This window comes from Ascaphus truei, chromosome 2 (assembly GCF_040206685.1).
Source record: "Ascaphus truei isolate aAscTru1 chromosome 2, aAscTru1.hap1, whole genome shotgun sequence".
In the NCBI taxonomy this organism is placed as follows: domain Eukaryota; kingdom Metazoa; phylum Chordata; class Amphibia; order Anura; family Ascaphidae; genus Ascaphus; species Ascaphus truei.
In genome coordinates, this window is record NC_134484.1 from 401,389,458 (window position 1) to 401,408,028 (window position 18,571).

Below are 18,571 nucleotides of genomic sequence, written 5' to 3' on the forward strand. Positions count from 1 at the left end.
GTATGACTAGATGTGATATCCTGTGTTGAACTATTCTTATGTGTATATGAATGAGCGTATGTATGTATGTGCTGTATATAATGTGAATCTACAGAGTGTGTGTGTAGTGTATGTGGTAGCATAATTGCTTGTAGTGTGTGACTAAAAATAAAAATAGTTATGAATGGCCTTACCATATTTGGTTCAATCACATATACTCAACACAATTAATAAACATATATATATTTTATATTTTTTATTTTTGTTTTTAAATTCATATTTATTTTGACATTTGACGAAACGCGTAGGGCGTGGCTAAGACTGAGGCTGTCACTTCCCCACGAACTTTGCCACTGCTGGTTGATAGACGTTGCAGGCTGTGTGAGGCTGAGAGAAAACGCTGGATCCACTTCCCCTGATGTCTCACTGACCAGAAGCAAGGAACTGGAGGTGTTGGTTCCCGGAGGGATTTCCTGTGCGGAGGTACCCGACCGGAGGGATGTCATTTCCGATTGCTCGGACCATGCGGAGAGCAGTCAGGAGAGGACTCCATTGCTGATATCGGACGGCAGTACTGGCTTATGAGAGCCTATCTCATACCTGCTTTTAAACCTTGTACCTTTGTGAGTGGGCATTTGACTGATTTTATTGTTCTATAAACTATTTGTTATACTTTAATGCACTAGGTGTGCGCCTGTTTCTTTTCTTTTTTGATATATATATATACAGTGGTTGACAAATCACCAAAAAATCTACTCGCCACACAAAAAAATCTACTCGCCACCTTGTACCAAACGTGTGCTGCTTGGGCCAATATTTACTCGCCCGGGGGTTAAATCCACTCGCCCGGGGCGAGCAAATGTATAGGTTTGTCGAACACTGTATATATATATATATATATATATATATTATATATATATATATATATGTATATATACACGGATCAATCATATGGGACAGCCTTTAGTGTAATTGACACCCCCTCTGACGAAGCGTATGTGATGCGAAACATGTAGAGGTGTTACAGGTCATCACGGTATTCAAGCAGGACATCAGATGCCAGGCGCTTCCCTGAGCCCACGACAGAGCTCTGCAGCATTTTTCAAATAATAATAGGACTTAAGTTTGGCCGCTCCGCTCTATACGGTTGGTTCCGGTTTTTTTCCCATCTAACCTGAGGGACCTTACGTGACCATCTTGTCCACTTATCGGAGGGACTGTGTGCATACTTCTAACATACATTGATATTGTAAGTGTTACATTTGTTTACCTTTTATATAAAGTGATTTTATTTTTTAATTGATATCGACTTTCCTTTTTTGGTGTATATTTACATAGTAAAATACTGTGGGTCTTTAAACACCTCCCTATGTAAAAAAAAACCAAAAAAAACAAAGCAATAATAGCATTACTGTATGTTCAATTTCGAGATCTGCTTAACTGGAAGACAGTGGAAGAACGTGCTGCAGGCACTACAAGATTCCCTAGTGAAGGTGTTTCCCAAAGTTTCTAACTAGGACTAAAATAATGACATTTATATTTAAATTGTGTCACGTTGCCTTAAGAGTGAAACCATAAAACCACACATCTTTCCATCAAGAATATATTTTATTGATCTGTTTTTAATTTACTGTAGATTTGATATTTTAACAAAACAATATTATAATATTAAGGCACAAGGAACAAAACAAAAGTTATTTCTGTTGACATACTGAAATTCTCATAGTATTTAAATTCAATTGGTATTGGATTTTGTGTTACTGGGTTTTTATAATTTGATAAAGCTGATCTTGTAACTTTTCAGTTAGGACTTTAACAATATTAAATGGATTTATTTTGTACTTGGAAGAGTTCCCATAAATTTGCATATGATTGAGAGCATGACTTCATCCGCTCCAGCTCCAATCGACAATAATCTTGAGTCTCTGTAGGAAAAAAAATATAGAGAGAATTAAAGCTTTTGTTTGAATTGTAACAAACATATATTGGTCAACCAGCTTCTTTTTTTTCTTGTTCAGTACGGTATATGATATGAGTATTTTTTGCCAAAAAGAAACCTCTTTCATGCAACACACTTCTATAATATTTCTATGTATGCATTTCTCATCATTAACAGATAAGTTAATTGCCACTTCCTTTTGACTTGGTTTATTTTGATAGTGAACATGGGCATTGGACTGTAGAACCAGTAATGCATACGTTTAAGAATGAATCCATTATGTGTTATTATTATTATATTGCATGGCTAGTATATTTATCCAATTACAGCATGAAAGAAACAATGGCATGGTTGCCACCTTTTACTTACGCTAAACAAATGTCAAAAAGCCATATTAAATCTGTTTCAGTCCCATTCATCTATGGCTGCTGTAATACCAGCTCCACCCAAACAAAACCAACAAACATAAAAACAGAGAGGTACTGTATAAAAAAGTAAAATGTCACAAAAGAGGAGATGTATCAATGTAAAGAAAGTGCAAATAGAAATTTGTTTTGACGCATTGCTACTTTTTCGGCTCGCATTTGCGTCAAATTGATAAAAGTAACAAAAAGAGAGAGAGGGAGTAAGTGGTATGATACTGTACTTTTTACTGGACCAACAAGTAGTTGAAATGTTACAAGTTTTGAAACCTCTCATTGTCCTTCATCGGGTATGGCAGAAATGCAGAAACACAATATAATATACAGTGTACAGTATGTAAGAAGAATAGCTGTTTACAATGGATGTAGACGGGAAGTATGAAATAAGATGAGGTAGAAACAGGTAGCCTGTTGAGAAAATTAACAGTAGAGACATACTGTAGAAGGCTTTTCTGTTTGAAATGCAAAGGTGGCCTAGACATTAAGGATACGCGAGTGTGAGTGAGTGGGACAATACAGTGAACGTGAAAAAATATCTATCAATATAAAAACCACTATAACTATTTTATATATATATATATATATATATACACAGTGGTCGACAAATCACCAAAAAATCTACTCGCCACACAAAAAAATCTACTCGCCACCTAGTACCAAACGTGTGCTGCTTGGGCCAATAGGAGCTCGCCACGATGTTAAATCCACTCGCCCGGGGCGAGCAAATGTATAGGTTTGTCGAACACTGTATATATATATATATATATGTATATATATATATATATATATATATATATATACAGGATATATATATCAGGAAAAAATTGATGCACAAAAACACACAATTCCTAATAACATGTGTTCACCTCTTAGGAAATTTCTTTGTAAATGAAAAGTGTAGGGTTAAGTGGGTTACCTGCTGAGCTGCCTGACAGATCCTATTGATACTATTCAATGGCAAGTATCTAAGAACAATCAATTATGAATGCACACTGTTGTGCAGTGATCAGTGATCACCCGAGTACACGGACACATCCCATTTTCCTAACGTCATCGACTGGTGACGAGAAGGCGAGCAAGCGACTGAGTGGGTTGGATTCTTGGAGTCTGCTTACTAGCTGTTGCAGTCCTACGCCAACGTGGAGTTCTTAGACGCCAACATTAACTCTACAGTGATTGCGTTACCCCTGTTTAAATAAGGCTTCAATATAAGCTTGTAGTCGTCTGAGGAATCCAGCAGGGAGCTAGTTAATTTCAGCTAGACAATTAACCAGTCTCAATCTGGCTAATCAGACCTGTAGAATAGCCTCCTGCTGTAAACTGCTTAGAGAGACTCCTGAGTCACAACTGTGCTGCTAAAGGAGTTGATTGTCTTGAGCCAAGTCTGTGCTGATATCAAGACACCAGGAACCAGACCTCTATTCCTGGGCATAGAGGACCAAGGAAAATGCCAGAGGTCTGGCCCCTCAACGGTACTAACCAGGCTCAGAGACTGCCACAAAGTGCCCCTGCTTACAGGTACCTCTTAGAACTTTGGGGGTTATAGGTTGGTAAGAGGTGTATGCTCCCAGCCGTGCAAATACAGACTGGGGAAGTGAGTTAGCCCGTACAAAGGAATAGGCTGTTTATTTGTTTATTTTTGTGGTTTCTGCATTGTTTAAAGTGATGGGCTGAATAAAGCCATGGTTCCATTTCTCCCAAATCTATCTCCCTTGTTGTACCTTTGCATCCCAAAATGCTGTTTTACATTGCCATATTGTAAGTGGCTTTCCACCTCTTTGCGTATATAACCCTTTTTATACAGTACTTCACTATTTAATGTGATTTTTCCTTTTTCCAGGATCACACTCTACATTAAATATATACTTGGAACCTTCAACCTTATATTGTATTTTGTGCTGTGTCTAGTTAGCTATTTTAGCCTCTGTCATATTGGTATATTTTATTTGACTCTTTTTTGTTGCTATATATGCACTTTTGTCATTTTTCTCTCATATATACACACACACACACACACACACACACACACACACACACACACACACACACACACACACACACACACACACACACAGAGATATATACATGCATGTAAATTGTCACGTGCATCTACAAACAAACACAGACAAACATCTACAAGTAGGCAAATATACATTTATAAACACTGAAAACAAACAATATCATAACCACACCCACCAAAAAAAATAAAAAAATAAAGTTAAAGTACATTCAGACCTGTATAAATATAAAAGCACACACACATAGACACATATACACGATAAACACAGATAAAACACACACTTTATATGTACATTTGAAATAGTACAAAACTATGCACTGGTAAGTGCAAGTAGAACAACAATAAATAAGTTAGCACAAATGTGTGCATGTATAAATACATAAACATACACACACATCTATACAATCACTTACATGAGTACATACATATATAAAGACTAAACATGTACACACATCTGCATCTATACACAGAAGCTTACAAACACATTGGGATTCACATACACATATATACACACGGCGCTATATAAATAAAGACATACAATACAATACATACACAAATAAAAGCAAGCACACTAATGATGCATAACTATGCACAAAGACAGAGACATGGAAGCAACGTGAGTGGAGATAACAGTACATACATGTAGCATGTGCATACGCATACCTAATATGAGGGCATGTTAGTAGTTGTAATATGTTATAAAACTCAAATCTCAGTTTTAATCATTATTTTTGGAATCAAACATTTGAATGTCAGTTCTCAAGTTCTTCTTTCTAGTGTATTTATGAATTGTCCTTTCATTACCAATACAGAAAGGTCAGCGATGGAGTGACCTGGCTGTCAAAAAAATTCTCCTATTGGTTTGTCTTCCTGTTTCTGTTTGATAATGAATCTGTGCGCATTCATAATTTTGCGCAAAGTTTGTTTGGTTTCACCTACATATTGTCAGAGACGTTCCTGATGAGTGGAACTTGGGTCCATCCTGCTCCTATCCGGCAGTTCTTCCTCACTGCCACTAGGACTGCTGATCCTGGCTGCCTGAGTCTGCAGACAGCTAACTACAGATCATAATCAGATACTCACACCTATAACTGTCCCATTCCTCCAGCCAGACCTATATAAACCTTCCCTTCCTGTTCCTCCTTGCTTGTTTATACTGGCGCTTCCTGAATAGACTAGCTCACTGCACGTTTGTTCTTTCCTGTTACCTGACCTCTGCTTGCCTCTCGACCACGCCTCTCGCTGCCTGCTTCTGACCTCTGCCTGAAACCCTGACTACGACATCATCGCTCTGCCTGTCCTGCTATTTCCAGCCACTGGGATCCTATCCACAGTTGCTCTACCACTTGGGAGAGGTGGTGTAGGAAAATTCTGTTTCAGGATATTGTCCTCGTTGAGTCTTGGTTAGAGTTCTTTCATAATATCTTTGAGGGTTTCCAGTGCTGGGTCGTAGGTCACAACCAGTGGAGTTCGGTTTGCTTTACCTTGTACTGTGAGACCTGCAGTCTGGGTATTTGTGTATCACGTTGAATCAGACAATACCGATTAGTTCTGGGGGGGTGGGTGGTAGGTTTTGTTTTTGTTTTTTAACTAGTGAAACATTTGGTTTTGTAAACAAAAAATTAGCAAGCCTTTGCACAAATGTTTTAATTCAAATAAATACAATTCCCATTATATTTTACAAATCCAATTAAGTTCTCGCAAAATCCCAACCAAAACAGAAAAACAGGAGCGATGCTTGGGGGACAATGGAGATGGATTTTGGGGAGCGGAACGGATTTAAGTAAAACAACCTGCCGAAATCCACGGATCGGGTTCAGACTATCTCTAGGGAGAGGGAGTGGCTCAGTGAGTAAAGACACTGACTGGCACTGAGTTTGAAGCAGGTTCACTTCCCGGTGTCGACTCCTTGTGACCTTGGGCAAGTCACTATCTCCCTGTGCCTCAGGTACCAAAAACATAGATTGTAAGCTCTACAGGCCTGCAAAATGTAGATTGTAAGCTCTACCTGTGCCTGCAAAATGTCTCTGTAAAGTGCTACGTAAAACTAGCAGCGTTATACAAGAACATGCTATTATTATCTCTAATTGTAGGTTAACGGACTCATTTATTTTGTTTTAAGTTGTATCTGTTTTAAAACTTGTACATGTATGCACCAGAGTGGGAAACACTGCATTAAATCTATGAAACATTATTCATTCACAATTAAGTGGAAATATTGGCTGAACTGAGGAAGAGAGGAGAACTCTGGAAAGTTTGTCTTATAATATGTATTGTCAGTCCAAATAAAAAAGGTATCCTAATATCACTTAATACTGAAGTATTCATTCACAATAACACCCAAGAGGTTGTTGTATTGATTTTAGTTTCATATTTATACATTATTTGGGTAACTGTCTTTGATCTCTGTGAGCTGGTAGTTAATTGAATAATCTTTGAACTGCGTGAATCACAAAGATGCATTTACTTTGGTGCTCAGAGTTACCAGTCAATCTTTCAGGCAGCATGTGTCATGTAACTGTTTCTTTGAAATTGATGAATAGAAAAGCAACAACTAGGCACACTAGCAAACTGCTTTTATGTGAGACTTATACATACTGTACTACTCGTGTAAGGGCCAAACTATGTAATTTATTTGAAAGTCCAAGTACAAGTATTTCCAAGTCAAAATTTGTAGTTTTCTGGCAATTTTTTATTTTTTATTTTTAAAGTAAAAAAAAAAAAAATAAGTTACTACCTAATGAAGATACTTAGGGGCCTATGCTTTAAGTGTTCATAAAAAAAATTGCTGGGCCATTTAAATCGCATTTTTTTGAGCATTGCTATTACGGTATTCAGAAAGCCTTGACTAACTGTGATAGCAAAATTCCCAAAACGGGCGAGTAGCCGGCGACTTGATGATCGCCTCTCTGAAAAGGCCTTAACCGTCGATTTAGTTAAGCTGCAGAGAGAGCTGCTCAGAGAGAGCAGCCTCTCCCTGCGCAAATCTCGCTCGAAATTAATGTTTTTTTAATAAAAAATCTATTACTAGTGTACGTGTGCAGGGGTCTACAGAGTAGAACCGCGTTGATTTCAGATCCGGGGACCACCTGCTTCACAAGATAAAGAGCCGTTATGGGGTATCTGCGATTTTTTTTTTTGTTGAAGGCTCTAAATTTTGTCGATTCAGTCTTTAATCGCCCACTTATCGAATACAGTAGCAGTAGGCATTTTGGCCGATAGTGCTCGATAAGTGTCTTATGAACATTTATAACATAGGCCCCTTATTGTAGCGTCATATAGTTAATCAGTGAACATGGTTGTGATTGAACCTAAAGTACTTCATTGCATCTGAGATACTAAAAAAAAAAAGCAAAATTTTTGTTGATCCATTTGGAGCAAAGATATATGTCATGTGGTGATCCGACTCTAGAACATGCCACATATAACTGACCATGGGAGAAACATGGTGATTGTAAGTTTATACCAGTGCACTTGATTGATTGTCCTTGTGATTTGTTGATGGTGATAGCAAATGCGAGTCTCACTGGGAATTGTAGGCGTTTCAAATTGAAGGGCATGTCTGTAGGAATGAGTGAAATGCGGGGTATGAAGACATCTTCTCCTTTGGCCTAGCCTGTTAATATAGTAGCTTCAATGAGGTTGGACATTAAGGATTTGATGCACAGTCTTGTTCCATTACAAAGGTTAGCTCGATAAGTGTCTTATGAACGTTTATAACATAGGCCCCTTATTGTAGCGTCATAGTTAATCAGTGAACATGGTTGTGATTGAACCTAAAGTACTTAATTGCATCTGAGATACTAAAAAAAAAAAAGACAACAGAGAATAATATACTTATTATATAGTAATATATAAAATATTTAGATCCAGTGGTGGTCTTTCTCCCTCCTAATAGAGGTAAATGACAATTTTAATCCTAATAGAGATACTGTATATTAGTATTTTATCTGGTAGTGTTAGGACTTGCAAACAGGTGTCTGCCTTATTGTGGCTCGCAAGCTTACAACGCTTTGGCCAAAGGGTTAAACTAAATGACCCTTTTTCAAGAGAATATATAAGCATGTTACTGTGTATTTTTGTCATATTGGATGTAGCATTGGGCTTCTCTGTTGTCTGTTGTATACATATGCCACGCTCAATAGCTCTCCTTTTTGACACTTATATACATATATATTTTGTGGGGGCTCAGGGGTTCCCAAAAAGAGCTTGTTGGGGTTTTGTGTGTTTTATACTATAAAAAAAAGAAAAAAGACAACAAAGCACTCAATTGAAAGTCATATTTTGTGACATACAGTATTACAGCTTGTCTTTTTCACTCCTGTTTTAAGGACCCTGAAAAGACACATGCTCTAAAACTCTCCCAGAAGTTCCATCCATAATATTCTTTACCTTTTATAATATCAAACACTCATTCTCTTCCATACTGTAAATCTTAATAGATCATTCATAATTTGCCAAACAACACTGCCTAGAGACAGTGGGGGATATTCTCGTAACTGCGAGAAGTGCATACCCTTGTAGAAAGATCCCTTTTTGTTCAGGTATGCATGTTGTCATATTCTGTAAGCCCTACTCGCATGTCCAAACCATGCGGGAAAGGCTTTGTTGGATGTGGTTTCATTCCGGCTTTGCAAATCCGAGCGGAATGACAAAAATGTCTCAATCTCGCTGCAATTCTCATAGCTTCGTTAACTCAAAAAGACTAAACCGATTCAAATAACTCCCAGATTCTTTTACTCACCACCTCAAGGTTGTGAAATACAGTATTCTCAATAGATGCAGAATTGCATCATTACAATAGGGTAACATTACTCGCATAAAGGTTAGTTCCATCGAGACCCTGAAAAATGGGAGAGGTTTGAGAGGGAGAGGGGGCGAGAAATAGGGAGAGGAAGGGGTAGAGAGGGGGAAGTAGTGAGGTAGAGAGAGAGCAGAGTAAGTGAGGGGGATGGGAGAAAGAGGGAGGCAAGGGGACGTGACGGCAGGGAGATGGGAAACTATTTTAGTAAAATCCCAAGCACTATAATATCCCTGCAAATCTTTAAATGACTCGCACTCCACAACGCCTAAAATATTTCCATAAGACTAATACTGATAAGTTTAAAGCACTTTGTGGTGAAGGGTGTACTAGTGTCAGGCCCAACAGGATCAGAAGACACGACTTCTTAGGCCGGTCACGGGAGACGAGGCAATTAACACCTTTTTACCATGTCATTCATAGAGCAAAACAAGGTAATGAAATAAATTGAAGTTTATTCGCACAAATACGCTTACACACGATACACAAAATACAGACAAAAAAAACCCTTACTTAGCCCAAAATCTCCTGGTAGCAAAGACGGCGTGAAGTTCCACACGCCACCGGTACGTTCTCTTCTGCGAACTTGGTCCGTCCTGACTGCGAGTTACTCCAAATCCTCTGGAACATCGACATGAAATCCCAGCCGCGTCTGCTACATTCGATTTTGAGAACTTGGCCGCAGAAAGCTGGCAGGCAGGCTTTTCTGGCTTGAAATCAAAGCCGGTTGCTCTGCTATTCGTGCAAGAGCCAATTTGAAAAGCCCGCCAGCGCTCTTACCGGAGAACTACAAGTTGATTGGCTCACAGATTCTTATAGTATTATGAGTTTTATTCACAAAACTCAGTAACCAATAAACGCGTGGGAACATTCCCAAGCAACCAATCAGAGCCAAGCCAGCTAGAAAAGCCGGGTCAGCGTGAAATCTGAAATAGCCAAGGGACATGCGCACGTTTCCCACCACGTCCATGGCTATCTCAATGCCAACTGCTGGGACAGGCTCCACCAGGTCTGATAGAGCAAGTGGCAGCCCAGATGACTGCCATTGATCTCCAGTCCTGGTACTCAGCTTTTCCCCGCTGCCCAAATGCTATTCCCATCTCTGGCATCTTCTGCTGCTTTGAACACCGATGTCCAGCAGACTTACTGGCGCCTATGGGTTAGCTCGGAAAGCCTGTCTGAACATTGGTTCCGAATGTAAAAGCACATTACATTACATTATTAAAGTATATTTTAATACACTAAGGTATATGTTTAATATACTTCTGAGTCTCTGGGTACCGGGAACAGAATAAGAAAGATGTTGTACTTTTATTCCTACCTGCCTTATTCCTCATACACTGGCGACACACTTTATTCGAGCTCGGCTAGTCCCACGAATTCGGGTATACCCGGGTGTATTGAGGTTTGTGACTGTTTTCTGCCCGAGTGCATTGAGGTATTTTCCAGGCAGGGATTGAAGCATTTTATTCCCGCTGGCTGCAATACTGCACAGTATATATATATATACTGCATTACAATTCATGAATTTATGCCATCTGGTAGACACGCGAAGCATTGCAGCCTATTAAATCCTAATCATTATCATTTAACAGATCAGCCGCCCGTCAGCCAGGCATGAACCCAGGCTGGGAAGGCAAACGCAACGGGGCTTGTCAGAGGTGAGGAGCGGTGCATTCCAGGTATCTGCCAGGTACATACTGGGTATTTGCTCAAATAAAGTGTGTCGGTGCAGTACACTATCTTTTAGACTCAGTCTGGACTCTGAGTCCCCCCTCAACCTTATATACGGTTGGGGCACTCACAAACCCTACACTGGTTCTGGGTCACTTTGGCACTAGCTTGGTTACCCCCCTTAACCTAGTGCTTCCTTCAGCTACAGGGATACGTATTCATCCATGTGCCTCAATCTCCTTTCTGGACTATGCTGAAGCAGGGTACCCTAGTGGTGAGTTGCGCTTGTGTTTTCAAGGGGAGATATTGCCGGGACAATGTGCCTTCATGTATCCGAGAATCAGGCATGATTCCTGGGTACATTTATGGGGGAACCAAAAACTCTGGACCCCAACCTCCTAGGCACATTCTCGTAACAGATTTTCCGCAAAACCCCCCTTGAAACTCCCACCCTAGCAATCTCTGCTTGCTGGCATGCCCGGAAAGGGAAGAACACCAAAAATACTTTTATTACAGACAATATATGGAAACGGTACAATGTTACTGAGCCCAAGAGCGAACTCTCTTGGACCCTTATACACGGATCCAGGGTAACCAAAATGGGCTTAGCCTTTATTTGAGAACCCGGCTACCCCCTACCTAAACCAGTTGCAGCAAAGATCTTCTGTCACAGAACACTTTTGAGCTCTACTGCTCGCACCTGTAGCTAATCACGCTCGTGAACACTATTTCCCCTGGCCTCCTTAGTATACTTTGCATGTCTCCCAGGTGTGCTCCTTTTTGTACACTGCTGTCTCTCCATATGCTGGAGGGTGGTTTGAGGAAATATATATAGTACTTGGGACTCTATTAAAATAGTTTCCCTCTCTCTCTTCCCCCTTCCCCCCACCACCAAAAACTCCTTTAGAGAGAGCTAATGTGTTTTATTGGGACACACTTAGAGGCTTTCTCTGTTATTTATCTCACAAAGCGCTCTCAAGGTTACAAGAAGAATGATTATTATTGTAACACGTACTTTCCAGTATAAATATCCAATCAATACAAGGTCATAAAGTTAATGTACAGTACAATATGTGAACTACAGTTTTTTCTCCACAGCTTTTTCATTTGAAAGACCAAATGAACTACTTAATATCTGCCAAGCAGAATGCCCAGAATAAAATAACAGAAGATGGTTGGATAAAAACAAATGTAGATAACTCACGTGATATAGGCAGAATAATCCAAGGAAAATCCAATAAAATTAATAGTTTATTGGGAGGAAATTAGGTTATCATTTCAGGCAAATTTAAAAATGATTTTCCTTATATTGATATATACCAAAGGGCAAATTGTCAGATGGTATCAATTGCAGAATCCAAAATATTTTTAAAACAGAAACCTTTGTAAAGAAGTGAGCTGTTTTATCTCACATCCCAAATGTAAGACCATCCAGCACAGCAGTTGTAAAGGAGAAAAAAGACACAACATTACATTTTTTGAAGAAGGCTTCCACCCAAGAAGTTCATCAGTAAGTACAAAATAAATGTATTCTTATAATATGTAACAGCCATCATCCTTAAAAATTAGTTAAATAGGTAGTCATTGTTTAAAATAAAAAACAATTCCCCTAAAATGTTGATGAGCATAGTGATATGGTTATAGTGTATGCAAGAAATATGTATACCGTTGTGAGAACAAGTTTGTGAAACCCTTAGAATTTTCACATATTCCAAACCTAAAATTATATTAGATCTTAATTTAAATCCTAATAGATAAAAAAATAACCTGATCAAACAAATAACACAAAACATAATACTTTTTCAACATTTATTTATCCACAAATGATACAACATTCAATTTCCATGTGTGAAAAAGTATGTGAGCCTTTAGATTCAGTGCATGGTGGCACCCCCTGGAGCAGCAATGACTTCAACTAAGCGTTTGCTGTGTGTGCTGGTCAATCTCTCTCATCGGTTTTGAGGAATTTTTGCCCATTCCTCCTTACAGAACTGCTTAAACTCAGTAACATTTGAGGGCTTCCTTGCATGGACAAAGAAAGTTTGGTGGTGAATGCGCTGATAGCTTCCTGTTTCTTCCTGGAGTTTCCTGCTGCTCCTATCCTCTCCCGCGATCCAATGGTGCAAAAAAGGCACAATAAACAAAAAAAGAAAACAGCGTAGAGAAAAAACTCATTTAGATATAATTCACATGAATATTTAATAAAGTATCTGTAACACTTACAATTTAAAATCACAATGTGGGCTTTGCTGGTATCTTCCTCGTATCATCTGATGGTAAAACGGTGCTACCCCCGGCTCCTAAGTCCACTGTGCGATGCGGTTCTACACAGTCTCGGGAGAGCTGCCGATTAGCTAGACCGGCGCTCTCACGGTTCTTACAGCAAACGGGGAAAGATTATCAGTATCCTGACGGGTTTGGACACTACGTCCAGCCCTCTGACACTGAGATATCCTGTATCCCTCTACGCATTTTGTGTGTACTACGCTTCTTTAGGAGGTATTTTTAAGATGCTTGGAACAATTATTTATACCAATGGATGCTTTCCTATTGGTCCATCTGCCTCAACTAATTGTGCTGTGATTGGACTATCACCCCATGTACACAGATAACATAGATTGACATAATTGACACTTAACACACAAAACAAAGCAACATAAAAATACATATAAAAACCTTAAAACATCATTCAAAAATAAATAATTAAAAAATTCATGAAAAACATGTGTGAATTCATATAAAACATCATAATCTGAGTGTCCCAAATGAACACATAGGAACTACATCCCTCTATAATTCCCATTACATCTAGCAGCAATTTGCACTCAGCTTTCCTTAAATTGACCTACTTAAAATATAGTTTAAAACACTGTTAAAACCTTAAAATGTTAACATATTAGCACTTCATATCAACAACATAATGATGACGCGTGAGTACACGCGAAATGCGTAGAGGGATACAGGCTATTTCAGTGTCAGAGGGCTGGACGTGGTGTCAAAAGCCGTCAGGACACGGATAATCTTTCCCCGTTTGCTGTAAGAACCATGAGAGCGCCGGGTCTAGCTAACCGGCAGCTCTCGTGAGACTGTGTAGGCCCGCAGTGCATCCTGGGATCCGTAGTCCGGCTGCGTCAAGCAAGATGACCGTTTGGTGCTCCAACAGGAACGGTGCACAGAGAGTGGACTTAGGAGCCAGTAATCACATAGTTTTACCATTGGGTGATACGGGGAAGATACCAGCAAAGCCCACATTGTGATTTTAAATTACAAGTGTTACAGATACTTTATTAAATATTCATGTGAATTATATATCTAAATTAGTTTTTTTCTCTGCGCTCTTTTCTTTTTTTGTATATTCTTCCTTGCATGGACTGCTGACTTTAGGTTCAGAATTTGACTAGGCCATTCTAAAACACGGAATGTATTCTTCTGCAGCCATTCTTTTGTAGATCTGTTGTATGTTAAGGATCATTGTCTTGCTGCATGATCCACTTTCGCTTCAGCTTCAACTCCTGGACGGATGGCCTGACATTCTCCACTAGAATCTTCTGATACAATGCAGAATTCATGTTTGTGTCAATGATGGGAAGCCGTCCAGGTCCCGAGACAGCAAAGCAGTCCCAAACCATCACACTCCCATGCTTGACGGCTGGGATGAGATTCTTCTGTTCGAACGCAGTGTTTAGTTTTCACCAAAAATAAAATTTCGCATTGAGGTAAAAAAAAGTTCTACCTTTGACTCGTCTGTCCAGAGAACATTATTCCAAAAGTGTTGGGGATCATCTATGTGCTCTTTGGTGAACTTCAGATGGACAGCAATGTTCTTTTTAGAGAGCAGTAATTCCTCCTGGCTCTCCTTCCATGAACACCATTCTTATTCAGTCTTTCCTGATAGTTGAGTCATGAACACTCACATTAGACATGGTGAGAGTGCCTGCAGATCCTTGGATGTTACTCTAGGGTTCTTTGTGACTTCCTGGATAATTAGCTGATTTGTTCTTGGCAAGATTTTGGTAAGCTGAACACTCCTGGGTAGAGTGACTGTGGTCTTTCTCCATTTGTAGACTATCTGTCTGACAATGGATTGGTGGAGCCACATATTCGTAGAAATGGTTTTGTAATCCTTTCTAGACTAATGAGCATCAATTACTGTTTTTATGAGGTCCTCATAGATTTCTTTTGATCATATCATGACATTTTTCCACACATCTGTAGTGAAGACTAAACTCACAAAGTTTGCAACCTTTATATTGGATGGGGCCTCTCAAACTCACACCTGAAGATCTATTTAATTATTGAAAACACCTGATTCTAATTATTCCCTCTAATTCAAATGATAAAACCAGGGTTTCACTTCCCATGTGTTACCCTCTCTTCTTCTGCTTCCCATGTGTCACCCTCTCTCCACCCCCCGCCACCCCCTCAACTTGTATTCTGTGTCAGGTTATACCCTGGGTCAGTGTATAATGCTGCTGGCTACATACTCTGTCAGTGTATAGTGCCATCAGGTTATACTCCGCACCATACACTGACATGGAGTATAACCTGACGGCACTGCACATCAACAAAGAGCATAACCTGACGGCACTATACACTGACACAGAGCATAACGTGATGGCATTACACACTGAGACGGGCAGGTTTTGCCGTCCACCCCTGCTCTAGCTCATGAAGGAATAGGAGTTTTGAAAACATGTTAAGCTGCACCAAAGGTAACTAGGAAAAAACGGAATGAAATACAGCAAATGTAATCAAAACAGGAGGACAGAAACCAACCAGGCGAATGGAAACTACCTAGCTGACATCAAAGAAACAGGACAGAAAACAGTATTATTGGAATAATATAGCTACTGTTAAAATTCATAAGCCAATCCTACTATCCAGCTAAAAAAAAAAATATATATATAAACTTATCAAATACTGATGATCATTAATGATTCTCATTTGTACCGACTCTTGAGGAGAAGACTTGCAAATAAAAAGCTAAAGAAAAAAACCCATTATGACTCATTCTTAACGTCTATAATATGTTACATGTAATCTGACTTTACAAACAGCAAAAGGATGATAAAATAGAAAAACCCACACAGGTTTAAAGTGGCTAAATACAAAAAATGGCAAACAATGTTAGTCAGAATACATCACCAATCCACGGGAACTGTTTCTTAACACAAAATTATAAATAGTATGAAAATGCGATTGATGCAACAGCATATGTGAAGACACAGCTATGACTTTCTGAAAAAATTAAAAATCCCCTGTTGCTTAATAAAACGATGTTTTGATGTCTTGTGTGAGACGTGTGCCATGAAGAATTTCCAAGAGATAATACTGCTGTACTTTTAAGTTTACGGGAAAATGGAAAGGCTGAGTATACGCAAGCGGAGAGAAAGATACATGGATTATGACATCCAAAGCAAGCCTGTGTCAGGCACCAACTTTGGCTGATGCATTACAAAGAAAAATACTTCTCACACAGCAAGATTGCAGACAATCCCTGCAAACCTGTGATTTGTGCATGTATCATAAGGACACCAAACCACAATTAGACTGTGTAACCGTATAGGCAACTAAACAGAGGCAACATTTAGTACCAGAGATGTTTTATTTTTGTTATTTCTTTGAAATGAAAATAATATATGAGTTCTTAATTTAATATTGCAATAATAGAATGAAACATTACTGGAGAATATATATAAAATATTGAGCAAAATAGAATGAGGTCGGGCACTTAAAAATACTAATGTAAAGATTTTAATGTATTGTAATATGAACACTTACACAATCCACTGCAAATCACAACAGAACTGTGTTAAGGGAACACTTTATTTACAATGGCAAGCATTATAAAGTCAGGACACAATACTGGGAGCAGGATCTAACTATTGTATAACCTCTTTATTTCTCCATTATATTATTTTCTTTTTTACCGTTGTAGCAGGGATTAGTCTGATGACCTCTGGGAGCTCTGAATCTTAAAGTTACGGCATAGTAGATGTGGCGGCCCTCTTGGATATGGGAGAAGCCCTTGTGACTGCCTCCTGATGTGTTGCACATTAAGGGCTGGACCCCGCTGGCTACTACAGTGCCCGCTGTGGCGGACACTGCAGGGACCAGAGCCCTCCCCTCAATGGCGCCGGGGCCACTGCGAGGGGGGTGGCGCAGCGCGAGTTGCTCCTGCTCTCAATAGAATTGAGAGCAGGACTCGCAAAGGAGCCTCGCCATGGCCCCCCCGGTCTTTTGGTCTGCAGACCGGGGAATCGGCTGCACGCGCCACCAGTCTCGCGGGCGCGCGTGCAGCGGAGGTACTGGGGCCTCAGCTTTAGGGGCAGTTCCTCTCTTGGAGGGGAAGGGGTAGGACACACTGGAGGTCAGGTTAGGCTCTCCCAGGCATAGGCCAGCCCCAAAAGGCCCCTCAGCCACTTTTAGTTCGTGAATATTAGGGTGGCCCTAGAGATAGGGAAATCCCTGTAGTGCTAGAACCTATAGTAGTGTCAAAGATGTGGCTGCATTCTGGGAGATTCAGAGCAGGATCCAGGGACACCGTACTGCAGTGCTTTTTGTGAGCAGTGAGGGGATTGTTGTCTGAGACCCTGCTGCGGGGGGACAATTAGCCTGTTTCCCCAGGGAGTCAGGCTACCGCTCAGAAGCTTTAAAAAGGTACAAGGGCAGCATCACATTGGTCTATGGGGTAGCGCTTGTGAAGATTGAGATAATGTGTGTGGCTATCATCACCTCCATTTTGGCCTAACCGCCATTTTGAGTGTTTGCTTGTATGTATGCTTATTTGTTTAATTCGTGTATGATCTGTGAATGTTTGATTCTGCAGAGTATCGCTTCTGGATGTAACCCACCCTTGTGTAATTCCTACAAGGCATGCAAGAATTGAAAATGCATTCGTAAGAGGTTTTTCCTGCCTTAGATATTTCTGCTGACCTTAGGTTCTGTTATCTGACAGATACAGTAACACACAGGGCTGGACACAGTAACTCCCTTATGTCACAAGGTTAAGAGGCCCACATATATGGTATATAGGATAAGAATATAGCAATGTAAAGCATATTTATGTATCAACCAATATGTATTTTTGTATGTCATCATATTATTATTTATCTCTAAGCCAGCCCCCTTAAGGGGCGTATTACTCATTTTGAAATGTATAAAAATGTGATACCAAGCAATATGTTGGCAGAGGCCTGAGTTCCTTTTTGGAATTCTTTTCTCTCAAATTGTGCCATGGTACAGATAAACTCACGTTGTTACTTTGAACCCTTGACTTATTGATTTTATTTCTACGCTTTGACACGCTACTCCCAACTCTTCAAGGGCCCCACCAATACACCAATAGTGAGAGGAAACACAGCAGCATAGTGCCATTGGACGGCCGAAACTGTCACTGGCACTCCAGGGCTGGAGATAGTGGGATCTCATTGCAATGTGCATGAGCAAATGTAATGTTCATGTAATTAATGTTATAGTGTGTATATGATAATGCGTATGTTATTAATTGTTGGTAACGTTATATATATTGTTCACTCCATCTCCACGTGTGTATTAATTGTGTTGGCACATAGTTTTCATGGGAGGGATTATCCCTGTTCTTAAGCAGGACCCCAATCAGGTGGAGGCACCGCCAAACCGGTAACCCCAATCTCTCATTCAACGGAGGCTCAGGATCCATCCTAATTACTAACAGGTGAGCACCGGGTACATCTTTGCCTGCCAACGTGGGAATA

At 39.8% G+C, this 18,571-nt stretch overlaps 1 protein-coding gene across 1 annotated transcript in view; it reads right to left on the reverse strand.

The window, feature by feature from the left end:
* Positions 1-1,568: 1,568 nt before the first annotated feature.
* The window catches only part of LOC142487653 (putative acyl-CoA dehydrogenase 6), a 217,649-nt gene continuing 200,646 nt past the window's right edge, over positions 1,569-18,571 (reverse strand). Inside the window, exon 9 of the mRNA XM_075587331.1 lies at positions 1,569-1,904. Within this exon, the coding sequence (XP_075443446.1) occupies positions 1,811-1,904 (94 nt within the window). The 3' untranslated portion in view covers positions 1,569-1,810. The remainder of the gene's footprint in view (positions 1,905-18,571) is intronic.